The 19,047-nt window shown below is 35.1% G+C and overlaps 1 protein-coding gene across 1 annotated transcript in view; it reads left to right on the top strand.

Moving 5' to 3' along the window:
• The first annotated feature begins 2,247 nt into the window (after positions 1-2,247).
• LOC129216802 (uncharacterized) overlaps positions 2,248-19,047 on the top strand; it is a 173,426-nt gene continuing 156,626 nt past the window's right edge. The window contains exons 1-4 of the mRNA XM_054851017.1: positions 2,248-2,456; positions 3,213-3,285; positions 9,482-9,604; positions 18,641-18,746. Coding sequence (XP_054706992.1) covers positions 2,248-2,456; positions 3,213-3,285; positions 9,482-9,604; positions 18,641-18,746 — 511 coding nt within the window. The remainder of the gene's footprint in view (positions 2,457-3,212; positions 3,286-9,481; positions 9,605-18,640; positions 18,747-19,047) is intronic.

The raw sequence follows: 19,047 nt of genomic DNA, 5'->3' as shown, positions 1-19,047 counted from the left end.
AGATTCTTTTGAGTTTCGTAGCAACTTTTAGTGAACATAACTTTCTCCCTTAAACCTTATTTTTCATGAAACAGTCTAAAGTGGAAAAAAATTCTATGAATGTCTCGAAAATTTTTTCGATATATAGAGTTATTTTCGATATATAGAAACAATTTTTCTATGTAATGAACATAGAAATTTGTTGGGATTTCGATACATAGAAAAATTCGATACGTGGAAGATGTCATTTATTTAATGAAACAGGTTCTTTTAACCAAAATGCAACGTTTAAATAAACGTTACATTTATTCTATTCTTATTTATTTCTACTCTTGTAACGGAATCCGTTTTTTTTTTTTTTTTTTTGTAGCCTGTTTTAACACGGTTTCAAAGAACACAGACTTAACCAATCGTCGCGGGGGTTGTCTGAACACAAAGTGTGCTCTATTACCAGCCTTATGTACTTTTTAACTTACTCTAAACACGTCTTGTAGCGATCTTGTCTGCACTAGAACGTTGAGTGGTAAAAGCCGAAGGGATTGTTGCTCCCTCCCCTTCAGGCAGCGGAATTCACTCACATTTGTCCGTAAAGGAGGAACGATTTGAGCAAACCCATTTCTTCGATTTAGTTTGAATAGGATAAAAAAAAACCGAAATCAAAACACACAAAAAGACGCAAACTACTTTTTTCCTCTTCAAAAAAAGACCTCCTTTACGTGACAGCCGGATGAGAACCGAGCGGCAAACAGTTTGTCATATTCTTACACGAAACTCTTTTTAAGGCGAAAAGGGCGGTAGAGGGGGTGTTTAGCTTTTTATTTGCCGAGTATTTTTTATACTCTGGAATTCGTTTGGAAGCCTCATTTCTATGGAATTCCCCGAAGAAATGATCGAATCGAATGTCATCCTCTCTGTCATAAATGGAGAAAAATAGGACCGAAATTGGGAAAAATGGTTGTGTACGTATGCGATGTTGACAACTGAATGCGTTTTCAGACTCGTTTTAGTCCGTCATCGCTCTTTTTTCGTGGGCCAAACTTTACTCATCGCTTCTCTTTGTGAAAAACTGTAACCCTCTCCACCCTTCACTCTTCTTTTTTTTTCTCTCCAGAAATAGAGTTCTGCTCCCTAAGGTAAAATATTTAATTCGTTGTAATCCTTCAGAAAGTGGTACGTTGACCACTTTGAAATCAATGAAAGTGCATGCGGATAAGGGGTCCTCCACTAATATCGGGGAGGGGTTTTCGAGAATTGTGACAAGGGGAAGGGATAGGGGTAGCCAGAAGAGCGACATCTCACTTAGCTTACGTTCGACGAGCTCGACCGGTAGCGTCCGGTTAGTTAATCACGTGACAGCTAATGATCACGTGCTCAAATCCACCAATCAACAGCTTAAAATGGTAACCGGTGAGGTAACCGATAGAACGCTGCGGTTTGTAACCGGTTACTTACCGGTCGACCGGTGAGGTTCGTCGAACGCAACCATACAAGGTTGAGTCAAAGTTTTTTCGTATTTTTCCTGTCCTGGATTGGCAGGCTGAATGTATCATATGCAAATTAGTTCCTGCGCAGCTGATCTAAAATGGTAGAGCGGAGTTTGACCTCGATAACCCTTATGACGTAGGCTTGCCAGACGTCCCAGTTTGACCGGCACAGTCTCGGTTTTCAGACAAAATCTCGGCGTCCCGGCCAATTTACTTCACGTCCCGGTAAAAGATAAATTTGACAGTAGATGATCAAAAACGTTTAAAAATATTTAACTGTGAAGGATTATTAAGATAATTACTTTGTCATTTGAAATATTGATTTAAAAATTAATATCAGGTTAGCTTATGAGGGTTTTTACAAGAAGATTAAAACCAAAGAAGACTTTCTAAAAATAGTCCTAGGCCAATGAAAAGTGTACATAAATATTATTCCGATTTTTATTCCTCATTCAAAGTGTTTCTTTGTACTAAAGTAACTTAAAAGTATTAACATGTAGGAAATAAAATGTTTAAATTTATCTGTGATTGTGTCACTTAATATTACCCTTGACTTAGGTTCATAATTAGTAACCATTTATTCATTAGCATTGAGAATGAACTACCCTCTGAACGACTCTATCCGGCCTCAGGCGTGTACTGTATACCCCTTTGGATACTCGCGAAGCTGGGGAGGGGGGGGGAGCATTTCGGTGGTCCCAGTTGAACATTTAAGAAATCTGGAAAGCTTACTTATGAGTTGCTGTGATTTCTCGTACCTGTGTAGACGTTGCAGGCTCTTGAAATGGCGGATGATAAGCTAGCTATTCGTGTTATTTTGAGTTTCTTCTGGAAAAAAGGTCTTAGCGCTGGGGCAGCGGCAAAAGAAATTAATGATGTTGAGGTTCCAGGTTCTGTGAATGAGCGCACTGCTCAACATTGGTTTAAGCGTTTCAAGGAAGGTGATACGACCTTTGAAGAGAAACCAAGATCGGTTGTCGATGACGAAGTTTTGTAGGAAGCTTTCCAACACCAGCCGAGTTCTAGCACCCGAGCTTTATAAGCAGAACTTAATCTTTCCCAAAGTACCATCAATCGATACCTCTACCAACTGGAGCTCGTAGTGCATTTCTTTTGTAGGTGAAAATACGAAAAAGCTTTTGACTCTATCTAGTATTAGTTGAAATAAAGCGCCTTTTGTTATAGCAATGGTTTTGCAAAATATAGTGTCTCATGTGATAATAGAGGGAGATATGGCGAAGCGTAGCACTTTGTGACATAGGAAAGGGATACAAAATGTTGCAAAGAAAAAAAAAGCTTTATTAGCAGAACTTGATCTTTCCCAAAGTACCATCAATCGACACCTCCACCAACTGGAGCTCGTAGTGCATTTCTTTTGTAGGCAAAAGTACGAAAAAGCTTTTGACTCAATCTAGTATTAGTTGAAATAAAGCGCCTTTTGTTGTAACAATGGTTTTGCAAAATATAGTGTCTCATGTGACAATAGAGGGAGATATGGCGAAGCGTGGCACTTTGTGACAAAGTAAAGGGGTACAAAATGTTGCAAAGAAAAAAAAAGTGAGGCATCTTGCATGGATTCCTTCTATTGTAGTCATTCACTTTAACTTAACCAGCAAAGTTCCTGTTTTTAATGGTTCCACTAATATTATTACAGTATCATAAATAATATCTAATGGGATAATATTGTAAAAACATAAGCCCTTCCCAATAACAAAATTGAAGGATTTCTCTGTATTTTTTTTTTTTTAGCTCAGAAGGCAAAGAACACATTCTAACGGCGGATACACACCGGGCGATGATGACCTGGGCCTTGGCCATTCAGGTGAGATTTTTCTGCTTTCTTAGGCATATTTACTCCAACGGTACCAAAAGTTTGAAAATTTTAGCAAAAAGTGTGCAGTGTCTCGGTATGAGTAGTCGACTGTTTAAGAGCTCGATTGTGGACTTTCGTACAAGTATGAACGAACCTGTAAGTTTAGGTGTTAAGCAATTAGTATAGCAGCAAAAACAATGCAAAGTTAAATTCTAGACTATCCTGATTCGTTTCCCATTAATTGTTTCAGAAATAACAATATTTTTATTCAGAAAATCAAACCATTTTTTATACTAGCTAATGCTCCAACAGCCGACTATGAAAATCCAGTGCTACTCTATACATGATACAGTGACTGATCATTTCATTTTTATTAATTTTATGGGATATAAGGGAATGAGTTTAAACAAAAAATTAAAGCGAGACTAATTATACATTATTATACTTACGAAAATAATTATTGTTTTGTTTACAGAAGAATTCCTCATTCTTAAACTTTTTTTTTCACTTTTATCTTTACACTCAACAGCGCAGTAAATTCAATATTTGACTGGAGGCAGAAATAAGAAGTAGTACCAATACTTGAAATTAAATTTCACTAATGCAATATTGGCTCCTTGAACCTTTGTTAAAGCATAAAAAGTTGAGCATAATGAATACTAGAAAGACTAACCTCAAGTTGGAAACTCATTGGAATAATTTGAGCTAACATAATTTTAGAAGTAATACTTAATTCTTTACTTCTCAAATGTTTACCAATTCCCGAACATGGACCATAAGAAACAAAATTACTTGCTTGTCAATATAATATTTTTTAAGAACAACGATTGAGTCACTGTTTCCAGCTTTGATACTAAAAAGATCAATATTAAAACATAAATTTTTAACACATCGGCTGACTGAATTCACGAAACTTATTTCAGACATTTCGGAATTAAAGTCAACATTAAAAATAATCAAGTTTCAAACTCTTAGCGGAAAAACATTTAAGCACAAAATTTAAACATTTTCTATGAAAGAAAGTTAGAAGTGAAATTTGTACTTAGCACAGCTAAATTGTCCCTTTATCGTAATATTGTAATTTATTTATTATTTCATGAGCATTAAAAAAGCCATTTTAAGAACGTATCTGACTACGAGGCAAGGTGGTAATCAACCAAACACCTCTAACAGCTCAGTATTAAAAATCAACCTACCATGACCGACTATTGACAAAGCAGACGCATTTTGAAACTGTACCCAACGGTCTTTAACGCAACCTGTACCCAATGGTCTTTAAACACAACGCGATTCAAAGGGATGGTTGTTTTTTTTATTGGAACATTATATTATACACTTCTTTAAGTTAAAGCCATAAAGAATTATAGTAGGACGAAACAAGAAGTTCCGTCTAGAACTAGACGAGCCTACTTTCCCGTATACCCATACTACTTTCTAGTACCTGATCAATATTCTCAAAAATAGCTAAAATCGCAATTTTTTTCAATCATATTTTTTTAATATTTTAAGCCGATTTCTAGGAATAAAATATTCCTTACTTTTCTTCAAAAAAGCGAACAAAAAAAATAGCAGCACCTTTTAAACAAAGCAGCCAATACACTTCTTTCCATTAAAAATTTTTTTTAACAGCTTTCAAAACGAAAATAATAATAATAATAAGTTCATTAAAATAAATACATCATATAAAAAAAATCGTTTCTTTTTCCCCTGTTGCCAAAAATAATTTTTTAAACGAATTAATGCACTTACCAAAATAAAAAAAAAACAATAAAATGTCAACTTAAAGAAATAATTTTCAATGTCAAAAAAAAAAAAAAAATCGTCTGCGCATATTTTTCGAGTTTATTCACCGAAAACTAAATACCTAAATTAAAACTTTAGCGTGAAAATAAAACAAATCATATCAACAATAATTATTTCACAGTTAAAACCACAGCAGCGGAGTCGGAGTCGGAGTCAATCTCATTTTGGGATAAAAGAGTCGGAGTCGAATATACAAGAATCGGAGTCAGTCATTTGTCCTCCGTGTATAAATGTTTGCCAAAGCTACGAAGTCAGAGTCGAAGTCGGGGAGTCGGAGTCCGATTAATTGTCGGGAACAGGAGTCAGAGTCGGTGTCAGGTCCCCCTAAATTCTCGGAGTCGGAGTCGGGAGTAGGTCGTCAAGAGCTATTTCCAACAAAGTTTGTTTGAAGTAAATCCGCCTTCAAGTACGGAATCTACATTGACTTTCAGTTTCCCCGTAGGCGCTAATGTTAAGGGATTTGAACTGTTCAAAATTGAACGGAAAATTGTTCAAATCAAAAAGATATCTTATATACAAGTTTTTTATCAAAAGCTTTTTCCTACAAAGTTTGTTTGAAGCAAATTCGCCTCACAGTTCGGAATTGCTTTGAATTTCCCCGTAGGCGCTAATGATAAGTTTTTTTGAACTGTTCAAAATTGAACAAAAAAAAGTTCAAATCAAAAAGTGAAATGTGGGAATGAGGTGTCCTCGCCGAGATCTTTCGAACAAAAAAAAGTTTGTTCGAATCGGACTATTCATTCAAAAGTTATTAGGGGGGCAGACAGACAGACCGACAGACAGACAGACAGACAGACAGACAGACAGACAGACAGACAGACAGACAGACAGACAGACAGACAGACCGACAGACAGACCGACAGACAGACCGACAGACATTTTTCCCCATCTCAATACCCTACTTTCCAATTTTTAATTTTTCAATATTTATTTAATTATTTTATTTATTTTTGACTTTTTTTTGTTTTTCGCGATATTTTTAAGATGCATTAAGCCTTCTTTCATGCTTTTTCCTTCTTTTTCTGACTTTTACTGGGAAAGTAGGCTAAAAAGCAAGTTAGCACTTGCCGTTTAAGAATGTTTCCGTTTTTCTAAAAAAACAAGAACAACTAAAATAAAATTATTTTTTACTAATTCAAGAAAAATTACATATAACTTACTGCTATTGGATGATAATGGGGTTGTTTCCAAAATTTTAAAAGTATTTTTTTTTTGAAAGAGCATCCTTAAAAACATAGGATCTGACCATTTTTTAAATAATTTGTTCAAGTAAAAAATTACTTAAATCGGTGCGCTTTCATTGTTTATGTGTTCTGACGATGACATTACAAATAATGAAATGCCATTTAGTGCTGCCATTCACAGAATAAAATATTTAATTCGCATCTTTACTCACGTGTTTTGGCAACGATGTGGTTGTTTGCAAGAGTAGAGCGCAATTTTAATTCGCTTCTTGATTATCATAACGTGGAAACGCGAAAGAAAGATGCGCCAAAAAGCATCATTTGTGACGTCATCAAGGCCACGCCTTGTTTGAAAAATCGGACTTTTTAAAAAATTAATGAAAAATAACTGTTGGGAAAATGAAAGTATTTTCTGGGTCCATGTTATTTTTTTTTGCTTATTCTATCAATTTCAGTGACAAAAAGTACTACTTTTGGCTGAAGGAAACATCTCCATTGAAGATATTTACGTGAAAGCGGGATTGCGTCATATTTGATTCTAAACTATTTATAGGAAGTTTTATGTCATTTGGGCGACTTCTGGACACCAGCCGACTGCTGACGCGCATATCCTATTTCGTGTTTTAGTAGAGTAAAAACTGTAAAGCTTTGGAAACAGGTTATAATAATTTCAGGAACTGAGACAATAAAATTGCAATATTGTGATCACCATGCTCAGGAACATCATACAATAGCTTAGAACTGCAAAAATGCGAATTCCTTAAATTTCTTATCTACGTTTTTTTTCCCTTTGTTTCGTAACTCTGAGTTGTTTCCGAAATTTTAAAAGTATTTTCTTCTGAAAGAGCATGCTTTAAAAACGTAGGATTTAACCATTTTTTAAATGATTTGAAAAAATTTAATGTTTTTTAACTCTTATTTTAATCTGTGATCTGATTGGAATTCACTTTTTACACTTCTGGACATATCTTCAAAACTGATGAAATGCCATTCATTGATGCTATTAGCGTACAGCGAAAATTATCATATCCTGACAACGCGGTTGACAGCAAAGCGTAAACATTTAGCGTGCCAATGGAGTAATGATCCAAAGTACATCACTTGTGACGTCATAAAGACCATACCTTATTTTCAAAATCGCAAATTGAAAAAAAAAAACGGTTGGGATGATAAATTTTTTCCTGGCTCTATGTTATTATTATTATTATTTTGTTTATCCTATCAATTTCAGTGACTAAAAGTAGTACTTTTGGCTGGAGGAAACAACCCCATTATGTCATGTACGACTCTACTCTTTTAGTTTTATTTCAGTAGCAGACGATCCTTCTAAAATAATTTTAACACTTTTTTGTGATATCATATGAATTATAAACAAAAGAGAAAGCAAAATTGAATTAAAAGGTAAAAATAATTGTAGCAATTTTGTTATAGAATCAGGGCAAAGTGTTTAAACAGAGGGGATTATTTAGAACATTTATATACAGTTTTTTCTATGTTTCAGAATCATTCCACGTGTGACTCTAATATTTAAGCTTGATTTCAGTAGCAGGCGATCATTTAAAAATAATTTAAATTTTTTTATTAAGCTATCGTCTGCAAAGAGAAATTCTGAGTTGAATTAAAACGTAAATAGAATTGTAGTTACGTTACAGAATCAAGGCAAAGCAAGTAATATAATTTTTTTTTAAAAGTCGATTCCTTAGCTAAACAAAGGCAAATTATGTTTTAGTTACATTTTATGAAATAACTACAAGTAATACAAATATATATATATACATAAGAGATAATCATAATATTGAGTGGCAAATTTCGATAATTGTGGCATGGAAAAGCAAAGGGATGTAAGTGCCAAAATCAAAAATTTGGAGATAACCAGTATAAATGATAAGTGCACTTTTCTTCTGTCTCGGGAAATGATATAGTACTAGTAGTCCTGGTGAGTCTTGCTAAAAACTTCAATGAAAGCCTACCAACGTGTTTTTCTCAAAACCTTAAATAAAATCACTTATATCCCTTTGCTTCTCACTGCCCCAATAATTGTATCGTTTATTTCAAAAACCAGTCAAGTAACAAAATTATTAACTTTAGAGAAAACGCTATATCACCATATTAAATAATTCAATGATGATTACAAAATTTTTTATTGAAATAAATATACCTAAATATCTATCCCTTTTAGTCTAAAACATTGTAATCCTTATAGAAAAATTTTAATTTTTTGATAAAAATGCTTTTTTGAGATTTTAGAGTTTTTCGCTTGACTGGTTTTTGATATAAATAGTTCAGTTGGTGTTGTACTATTCGCAACTCCAATTAACTATAGGGGGCGCTGCAGCCACTGTCTAATGGCGGATGAAAAAGGTAAAACAAACCAGTGCCGTAAATTATAATTTGCTTTGACGCTTAGTGAATGACAGTAATTTTTCATCGTGTTTCTGGGAAGCTTTCTTTTCTATTCTTCTGAAATTACATTACAGCACAAACTGGCTGAAGCCTTTAATTTACCCAAAAGAAAACACGTGGAATGGAATGCTTTACCTTTTTCTTTAGTATTGTTAATCACCGCAAGGTAGCGTATTCAAGCTCTGGATTTGCAAATTATTTCTGTTTGCTGCTACTTTTACGATTTCCATTTTTTTTTGTTTCTAATTAATGAAGAGGATGGTGGTCTATAATTTCTTATTCTATCTCTTGTATTGCTTCTTTAGTATTCCTTATATCCATCTCTTGTAATGCTTTATTATGCTGTGTAATGCTTCATTCAATATAAAACTGAAATTAATTAATTAAATTAAATTGATAATTAATGTTTGAAAAACTGTGTTAACATCTAGCGTCATCTACCACAAAATAACAAAATGCATTTGAACTTCATTGGATGTTTGAAAGGGAGAGTGAACTAAAGGGTAGAATTGAAAAAGGTTTACTATTCCTAGTGTTGTAACAGAAATCTACTGAGCAAGATATGTTGCATAAAGCACAAACTGGTTAGCACAGGAACAAAAACATCTGTTCAACGAAATTACCGGTGGAACCACTCCAGTTATTGCTTTAAATCGAGAAGTTTACAATCGCTTCACGAAGCATTTTCGAGTTTGAAAAAATAATGAATATTTTTAGAGTTGATTATTTTAAGACCATTAATTTATAGCCGTTTTCACATTTCTTTGTCTCATTAATGAGCTGATCCTCATGATTAATCTGTATCATGCTCGTAGACGAAGAGGGACGCCTGGGACAAAATGGTGACCCTGGGAACCAAACCCGAAGAGCTTAAGCTTACTTACACAGATGCCCAACAGAAGGCGCTCAGGTCGACGGATGCACCCTCCACTCACCTGGTACGTATTACAAAACATTTCTGTGAATATATGCTTAAATTTTAAGTGTCACTGTGGTTTATCTGTTGTTCTTTTTATTTTTTACATTCACTCGTCATGTTTTCTAAAAAAAAGTGACGAAATCAAACGAGCTGATGTGTGCATCACATGACTTCCTTTGCGAAAAATTTAATGTTATTTCCCCATTATTGTAATTTTAATGTGATTCAATAGTTAACTCTATAAATATCAACAACAGAAGCCAAATTGAAACCAGATTTAAAACAAAAAAGAAAAACATCGCCAAATTTGTTGCCATTAGTAAGATTCTGAATATCCCCAAAAGTTTTCATAAACGAGGTTGAGAAATTCATACACACATGTGAGGCACAGGAGCACACGTACACAGATATATGCACGCATACTCAAATATACACAAAGACAAACACACTCACACAAGAATACATATGCACATAAACACACATACAATGGAACACACAAGCACAGATGATTAAAGTGAAAAGCCAACGTAAATAAAGCACAAATTTTGAAGAAAATACAGCATATAGCTATTTTAAGGCTACAATGGAGCCTCTTCATCGGCGCAAAAAGCTCATCAATACAACCAAAAGTCGCGAGAGAACTGATAACGACCACGTGGACACCGGTATTTATACCAAAGAGGACCAACCAATGGGAATTCAGGACACAAGACAAGAAACAACCAATCAGCAAACGTTATGTCAACTCCGGGCTCAGAGCAAGGGACAAGGCAGACAACCAGTCAGAAGCCAGGAGACATAAAGAGTGAGAGACAACGAAGAAACTGAAAAAGCAATTATAGAAGTTGCTTCCAAATATCATGAAAAAATGGAGTGTTGGAAAAATCATTGACAAGAGAATGAGAATTTTTCCAAATATAGTAAGCTTCCCAGAAATCGAGGTCATAAACCGAAGACAAAGGCATACATATTTGCTTAGATACAAAGGTACACATGGAAACACATACATACTCACACAAGTACACATATACACAAACACAGGTACAAACAGAGACAGGTACAAACATAAACGATCATGGACACACTCGCAAAAACACACACACAAAGAAACCGTACCAATGCAAATTTACGGACACACATACTCACACACAGGGATACGACACACCCATAAAAATGTGCCCGGACGCCAGCACATACATCATTTAAAAAAAATGGTAACATCCTGTTCTGCGTCCTCTTAAAACGTCAAAATCAGCCGAAGTTCAAAAAGCGGAAGTCTTCACGTATTAAAATTTTTTTAAAATCTACTTCGGATGTAGGAGAAAGTAAAGACATGAAACAACACTCTTTGCCTTTTTCATCAAGCAAAAAAAGTTGGTAATATGACCATAGAAGAATACCATTAAAACTAACTATTCTAGATGCATGAATTTTTTCACTCAAAGAAAAAAAGTAGATAGAGAGCATACATTGACTCTTTTACAACTGAAATGAAAAAAAAAACACATAAAACTCTTAGCCCTTTTTGGGCAGAAAATCTCTTTACACTAGTACACTTAGACTAATCATCTCATCCTCCTTTTGGATTCGGTTCTAGCTCAGCGGTTTCCAACGGCGGGAAAGTACGAATCCTCAAATTGCCGATTTATTCTTCCTCATTCCAAGCTAATTTTTTTTCTTTCAAAAAAAAGGAAACCAATGCAAAGTTTTCCGAACGAGTTTCTGCTTTATTGAATTTCTTCCTCAATGCAGATGTCCTTTGAGGTAGAAGCCATTCATCAAGACCGCTCGATTGGATTTTTAAGGTCCTTGCAATCAAAGGAGATCTCCCAGATAGGAGGGAGAAAAACAAGACTCCCGCGCCCCACTGGTAATTAACTGCGGATTCTCCGTTCGCGGATCATGCATCGATTGTTATCGATTAGCCATTAGTACTGTAAATCTTCATCGGCCATCTATCATTTCCCCACCTGTTTGCGTGGCAGGCATGTTACTCGGCGTCGCATTGAAACTTTTCCCCGCCGTTTGAATCGTCGAGTTGACTTTTATAGAATAGGCAAAAACAGGTGGCTCATTACATTCATCGATAATTCACGAGTTTATTAAATTAGTGTTAATGAAGCTAGTGCTATTATTTGCTAATGTAATTATTTTATTCTAGTTTGTTATCTTTGAGAAATCTAATGAGCATAAGCCTGACGCATTTAAAAGTAACAGGCAGGGCTCATTAGCTCCTTGGTTTCTGCGAAACTTTAAAAGCTGCACGAAAAAATTGAGAAGTAGGATATATATACAGGGGCGTGCACAGAGGGGGAGGGAGAGGAGACACCTGTTGGTCCGGGACCGAGCATAAAGGGGGCCCAATATTTTTAAAACTAGGCGTGAAATATAGGGGTAAACATTATGGTTGTAGGCTCGGAAAAGTCATTTGTGGCGGGCCCCAGAATTTCTGTACACGCCCCTGTATACATATGCACATATTATGTATTTTAGGAGTGAATTAGTACCGACATTCACCGAAACGCAGCCCCGGCACTGCTTTTCAAAAACAATACTTCCTTCCAAAAGTCTTTAATTTTTGCACTACACTATGCATTTTACACTCTACAACAAAAATTCGACGCACTAAAACAAGTGGACAGAATAAAACGAAATTTTACTTACATGAAGACAACATTGATAAAAGAAAGTGATTATAAAACTAATTTAAGCGAAGTGGACATTTATTAATGACAAAATCTAGAATGAAAGGAGGTGTCAGCACCCTCTTGGGTCACCCCTGGTATGTATGCACGAGGCAATACTGGCTAGAATTGAGGCTTAAAAGCATCGTTCGATGTCCTACTTCATCTTGTTCCGCAATCACTGTAAAGACGATTGAGACACTATAATTCAAATCAATACAGTAAACTACCGATTATCGGCGGTCGGATTATCCGCCGGCCTTTTCACATTTTCATCATAAAGTCAATCCAGATCCATTGCTACCGGTTTTTGTTTAAAATAAGGGTTTTAATCAGTGTCAACTAAACTGTTAGTCTGACTTGCTCGTCTTTCAATGTAAACTGTTTGCAGTAGTGAGCTTTAGCTTTTCCATATATATATATTTTACATTCAATGTTAGCCTTTTTTGGCTATAATTTAAATGTACTAGAAAGTCGCCCGTCAAGGTTTGACGGGTGGAAATTGTTTCTGCATCTAAAGAAAGCCGTTGCTTGTATGGTGATAGTTCGATAGTTGAAATTGTAACGCTCACTACAGTGGATGATCCTAAACTCCAGTAGGTAGCGTTCATTGTTGACCATTTATTCGTTTCTTTATTCCCCTGAAATGACAGTCTTACCAGTAAAACAGTTAAGTGACCGGATCGAGTTCAGCCTTGTCACAAAAATGCCTTTCTCTGCATGTTAAACATTACCAAAACATGTTGTCAAATTATCATGCCGTGGCGCGAGTTTCATTGTTGAAACACGTGCGTTACATCGGTTATTATATAATATGAGAATGTGTAAGTGCAATTCATATTTTTTAACTATTGTCTGTACTAGAATCCTCTTTTACCCATTATTCGGACTATCTGCGGTTTTCGCTTATCCGCGGTTCTCGTGCCAGCATTTCCGCGGATAATCGAGAGTTTACTGTATTTAACTCAATTTGTGATTATTTTTGACTTATGTCACTATCACTCTAACCTCTCCGCGTCATAGTTGCATTTTCGCATTTAGGATGATTAGAGTAAGAAACTAAATGAATTAAAACACTTTAATATTGAAAAAGCCATTTACTACTGCACTTCAAAATAATTTCTTCTCTTCGAAAGCGAATAATAACATTTCATTGTTTTACGCAAAGGCACAGTGGTACTTAAGTACTCTGCCGTGTGCAGGTCAAGGGCAGTAACTGCAGATTTCTTTTTTTTTTTTTTTGCATTTTTGTTATTTATTGTATGTTATCTCTATTGTACAAGCTCGGTTATTTGGTTTCCGCTGAAAAAAAAGGCGCGAAAAAAGTCTAATTCCAGCATTTTCCTGTAGTTAGTGTTGAATCCACCACACATTTCTTCAAATATCTCGAAAACTCATTTCTGTAGATACTGCCGTTTACCTGCATAAGGAAGTAATGATAATAATACACAAAAAAACGATATTACAGACTGACACAATAGCTCCCACTAAATGCAAAATTAATCTCAAGTAATTAGTGGTCCCGACTGTATGTCAAGTCTACCTTCAAGACGCGTTAAAATTCTGAATGAAAGGAAATGAATTCTGTAAATGTTGTTTCTCCGCAAATGTAGTGTCAATGCAGAGAAATTAAACACGCCCCACTACGGCAGCGCTTCCCAAACTTGTTTTCATCTAACTTTTGTGAACCGCAGACAGGTGAAAATTTATGAAAAGTTTTGTGAACCGATAGGGTGTTTTTTTATTTGAAGACATTAAAGAATTCTTACACAAGTTGATTACAAGATTTTATTTGCAGTAATACCTAAATGTAAAGATAAGTATTTATTGTAGTTATTTCATTGACCAAAGTCAATAAAACCATTGAGAAAAAATACCGAATGGCATTTATATTTTTTGTATTGCTTTCTCTATTTTTGAAGATGATGAGCTTAATTCGCTCTATATTCGATTTTGAACATGAATAAATTTGAATTCTCATCGAAAAATAACCACGTCTACTATTTTCGCCCGATAATCATACTGGATTTAGTTTTGAAGACAAATCAGTATTACAGAGTTTCTTAATTTCTTTGATAAGTAGAACTGTTTTTAATGCCTACTTCTTTCGTAGAAACCCTGTTTTTTTTCTTCAAAATTATAGTTTTCATATAGTAAAAAAGGAAACTATTTAATGTAAAATTTATTGCCTTCAAGAAATCATTTCTGGAATCAAGACAACATTTGGAAAAAATACTTTCAACAACTCGTTCAAACAAAGTTTATTAGACGAGTGGTAACTATTTTATTGCAGCTAATTTACTTAATGTTTTTCTAGATGAATGTTAAATTCTCATGTCAGTCTGTTGCGGTATTTAATTTTTGCTGAAACATAAGTTGAGAATTATTTCGTTTGAGTTTCACACGTGTAGTTGCAAATGGTAAAAGTACCAACACTGGCTATTGAAAATAACTCCATGTGTATTTCAAACAACCAAAAAATTCATTAATAAATCCGAATAACGGCACTAATTTCAGGTTCAGTTTCAAGGATGACTTGCATGTCAATGTCGTTCCAATGAAACTTTTGTGTTCTTGTATTAACATAATCGTAGGTCGTACTATGACAATAGCGGGTCTTTAATTCACACTTTATTTCCATTTTTTCTCAGCTGGTTTTCGAAAAATACTTGATAAGAGCTTCACTCAAAACTTATTTTTTCGGTTTTTTAAGAGACTAGTTTGAACAAAAAGAATACAAGTATTGTGGAACCCCTAAGATATGTCTATGGAACCCTTGGTTTCCACGGAACACAGTTTAAGTAACGATTTTGTAGTAAAATGATGCGACCTTATATGGATCATTCTCTCAAAATATTACAATTCCAAAATTTGACATTAGCAAAAGTATATAGATCCTTTTTTCTGCACCATCAAATTGTTTTAGCTGAAACCTACCTTTTTAATATAAGCCATTAAAACAAGTACCCTTTTTGCGTGGTAAATACCTGAAATTAATTAACTACTTATTTAAAAAGGACAATGTCTGCTCCATTATACTCCTTAATTTTGTCTTTAAAATTTCATATACCAGTTGATAATTTCTACGAAGTATCCATTAAACTATAAATCGATACAAGCATCCAAATAAATCATTAAGTTTGCCTACTCTCTTACTAAACTAACTACCAAACGTTAAAACGTTTACTAAACTAACTACCAACGTTGAGGATCATGGCTCTATATAAAATTCTAGACTTAGGTACGACATATGCGTCAAGGAAAAACGATTTGACTGCATAGGTTCTAGTTCAGCTGTAACGGGTATTTAAAGTTTCTAGATTGGTTCCAGAAATGCAATGGCCTTGTCTTTTAAGGTCTATAGGAAATAGTCTTTGAAATTTATATTTTCCACCCTTGTCTTGCTATTCCATTATAATAGAAGACAATTAATTGCATTCACAATGCAGAATAAGTTCTACCTCTTCTACCTTGTACTGAAAAAAAAAAAGCAAAATGTTTTGGGAGAGCAAATATTGTGCCAAAAATTCAAATTCCAATGAAAGCGTCATTGCATTTCTTGAGTCAAACAATCAACTTTAAACCTCCTGTTGCAACCGAATTAGAGCCTATGTAGTCTAATCACTTAACTTAGGCTCACATCTGGTTTGAACTGCCCTAAAGCCAGAATTTTGTCCAAAATCGTAACCCTCAAGGTGGTTGTAATTTTTCAGACGACAAATATTCTTCGTTGTGTTTACACATTTTGTTTATTCTTTTTAGGCTAAACATTTTGCATCTCCATCATCGTATTCCATAAGGCTGAAAGTTGCCAACTGATTTTGCTCTTAATTACTTTAAAGTCAGAAATAAATAAAGCAACGCAGCGGACATCAGAATTGAAGGAACCAATCCGTAGTACATTTCAAGAACGACCCATATCTCGTGAAGTGAGAGGGGCATACCCAGACCGGAACTAAAATGCTTACTTTCTGACTCCAGAAATGATCGATTCCGTGGTTAACTTCAATAGAGATTACGGCGGCAATAAACAGACTGCCGTGATTGGTTAATACGAAAACGTGACTCGATTTATTTTCATTCCGCACGAAAGAGAAAGCGTTCGTCGATGAATCCGTATTTCTCATCAATATCGATGATTCTGTGAAACGTGGACTACTGGGATAAATCGGCTCTGTGGATCGATGATGCATTATCATTTCGTAGCTCCAACTGAGATAACTAGTTTTCTCAATCTCACGGAAGACGTGTTATATTGCGCAATATATAGTTCGTGCATTCTTTGCTATTTTTTATCAGCTTGTGTTCAGTGAGTAAGAAGAAAATCCATGACAAGATAATCACAAAAATATAACAATAATACAGGATAACTTCGTTTTTCCGGACTAACTGAGACCAAAGGTGCTCCGTATAAATGAAAATCCGTGTAGTAAAGGTAATTAGTATAACACATTCGTAAATAAGCAGACTTATGTTTGATAACAGCAAAAAACAACGTTTTGTAACAAAATTAAATAGGATTGTTACTCGAAAACTTTATAATTTACTAGCGGTACCCGCACGGCTTTGCCCGAAGTAGAAAATTAAAAAGTCATTTGGTTCGCCTGTATATTTACAAATATGTATGATGAATTTCTCGCCAATATGGCTATGTTAATTTGCTCGCCCACGTTATGATAATTTACTCGTCCATGTTATGATAATTCGCTCGGTAAAATGTTCTTAATATTCGAATAGAAAAAGAATAAAATCGAAATTTCGAAAAATCGCTTCGAGGTGCACACCCTATGCTACAAACTCATTTTGTGCAGAATTTCGTCAAAAATCGGCCCAAAGGTCTAGGCGCTATGCACGTAAGAGACATACGGACAGAGATCTAGACTTTCAGCTGTATTATTAGTAAAGATAAAGATAATTGAGCTGTAGTGGTGTCGTACTGACAATCTAAATCCGCCATGTTACTTGTCAGATGACTATAATTTTTGCATGACCTATGCAAGAGTTGTACATTTAATCAAAATAAAGAGCGAATATTTGGCGCATTTATACTTCAATTCTTGCTCTCGTAATTTAGATTGATTATTTAAGTAAATATAAGATATTTTTAACTCTTTAGTTTTGATCCGGATAAACCGGAGGTCCGGATAAACGGGGTCCAGATGGACGAGGTTCTAGTATGCGAAAAACTTTTGAAAAATTGAATTTGTTTTTGAGAAATTAAAATTTTTATACTGCAGCCAGGAGTGTTCCAAAAAAAAAGCTCCTAAATCGTAATAAACGTTATAAACGTAATAAAGTAACTATAATACCAATCCAGAAAAACAGATTTGAGAAAATGTCAGATTCCGATAAATTGACAGCAATAAGTGATCTTGCTTTCTCAAAACAAAGCTACTGTTTGAATCAGAGCTAGGAGAAAAAAGTGAATTGTCTAACATCTTGTTTTCTTATAAAACTGAGCAATTGACAACCTCAGTTAAACTTCGTTATAGGGGAGGGGGGGGGGAGGGACTTTTTTCCTGGTTAAATAATGATCTCCCAATTAATAAACGATTGGCAACAAGAAGGCGTGTTATTTACATAACGTAGAGTCCACAATGGGCACAGAAAATCTGTGACATGTATTTCCTCGCTGTCACAGAAAGCGCAAACCAATAATAAATTTGCACTAAATATTTTATCCGTTGTGTTTCGAAGTTGTAAGAAAGGATGTTTTTTTTTCAAGCTATTTTATTTTTATAGTTTAATTGACTACATCTGGAAAAAAGGTCTATTGTAATTCCGAAGCCTGCGTGCGTACCACGTTTTCATTGAAAAATAGTGCCAAAGTAAAATAAAAGGGTATTACTGATGTGTTTTGAGCAATCACGATTGCTTATTGTTCTCATTTGACTGTTTTGAATTCCTATCATTTTATTTTTCCACCAGCACCCTCTGCCAGCACCACCGTCGCGTCGACCGGCTCCTCACGATGCTGCTCCTCTTGCGAAAACCGTCTCCAGGTTGCGTCCATATCCTTCACTCACACACGCATACACACACACATACACATACACACACTCATGCCTGCGCAGACACACCCACACACTCCTACACACACATACACACATGTCTCCATACAGACACAAACACATATGCCTACACACACGCTCGTACACACACAGCACTGCATACACAACACGCACACACATGCATACATAAACATAACGCACCCACTTGCATACATAAATATAACGCACTCACATGCGTCTACACAAAACACACAAGGGCATTCATACACACACACGCTCGTGATTGCGAAAAACGTAATTTGAATTCAAGATGCCAAAAATTCAAATTAATATAATTAAATTTTTTTTTTTTTTTACTAGGGGCGAAAAGGCTCACTTCAGCTAAACGGGGGTGCTCAGAAAGCCTTGCGTAAGATGGTGGCAGTGTCCTGGGAAAAGAGGAGAAACTCTACTTTTGCCGATATAGGTGAGTACTAAATCTTCTTTCATTGAAACAGTGAAAACCGAAGGAATGTAACTGAATGTCTTAAAGTTTTGAGTAGCGTTTCATTGATTTTTTTAATTACAATCATATTGTACAGTAATATATCATCATCATAATTGGCTAAACAGTCCAGTTATGGACCAATGCTTTCCTTTGAAGATTTTTCTATACTGACTTCCGGTTAAGCTTTGAATTCCAGTTCTATTCATTAATTGTAAGAAATCAGATTTCACCCAATCGGCCCATTTCAAACACGGTCTTTCCCGCCTTCTGAATCCAGTTG

Source organism: Uloborus diversus, chromosome 2 (genome assembly GCF_026930045.1).
Source record: "Uloborus diversus isolate 005 chromosome 2, Udiv.v.3.1, whole genome shotgun sequence".
Lineage (NCBI taxonomy): Eukaryota > Metazoa > Arthropoda > Arachnida > Araneae > Uloboridae > Uloborus > Uloborus diversus.
The sequence above is the reverse complement of the archived record's forward strand: the minus strand, read 5'-3'. Positions and strand labels throughout refer to the sequence as shown.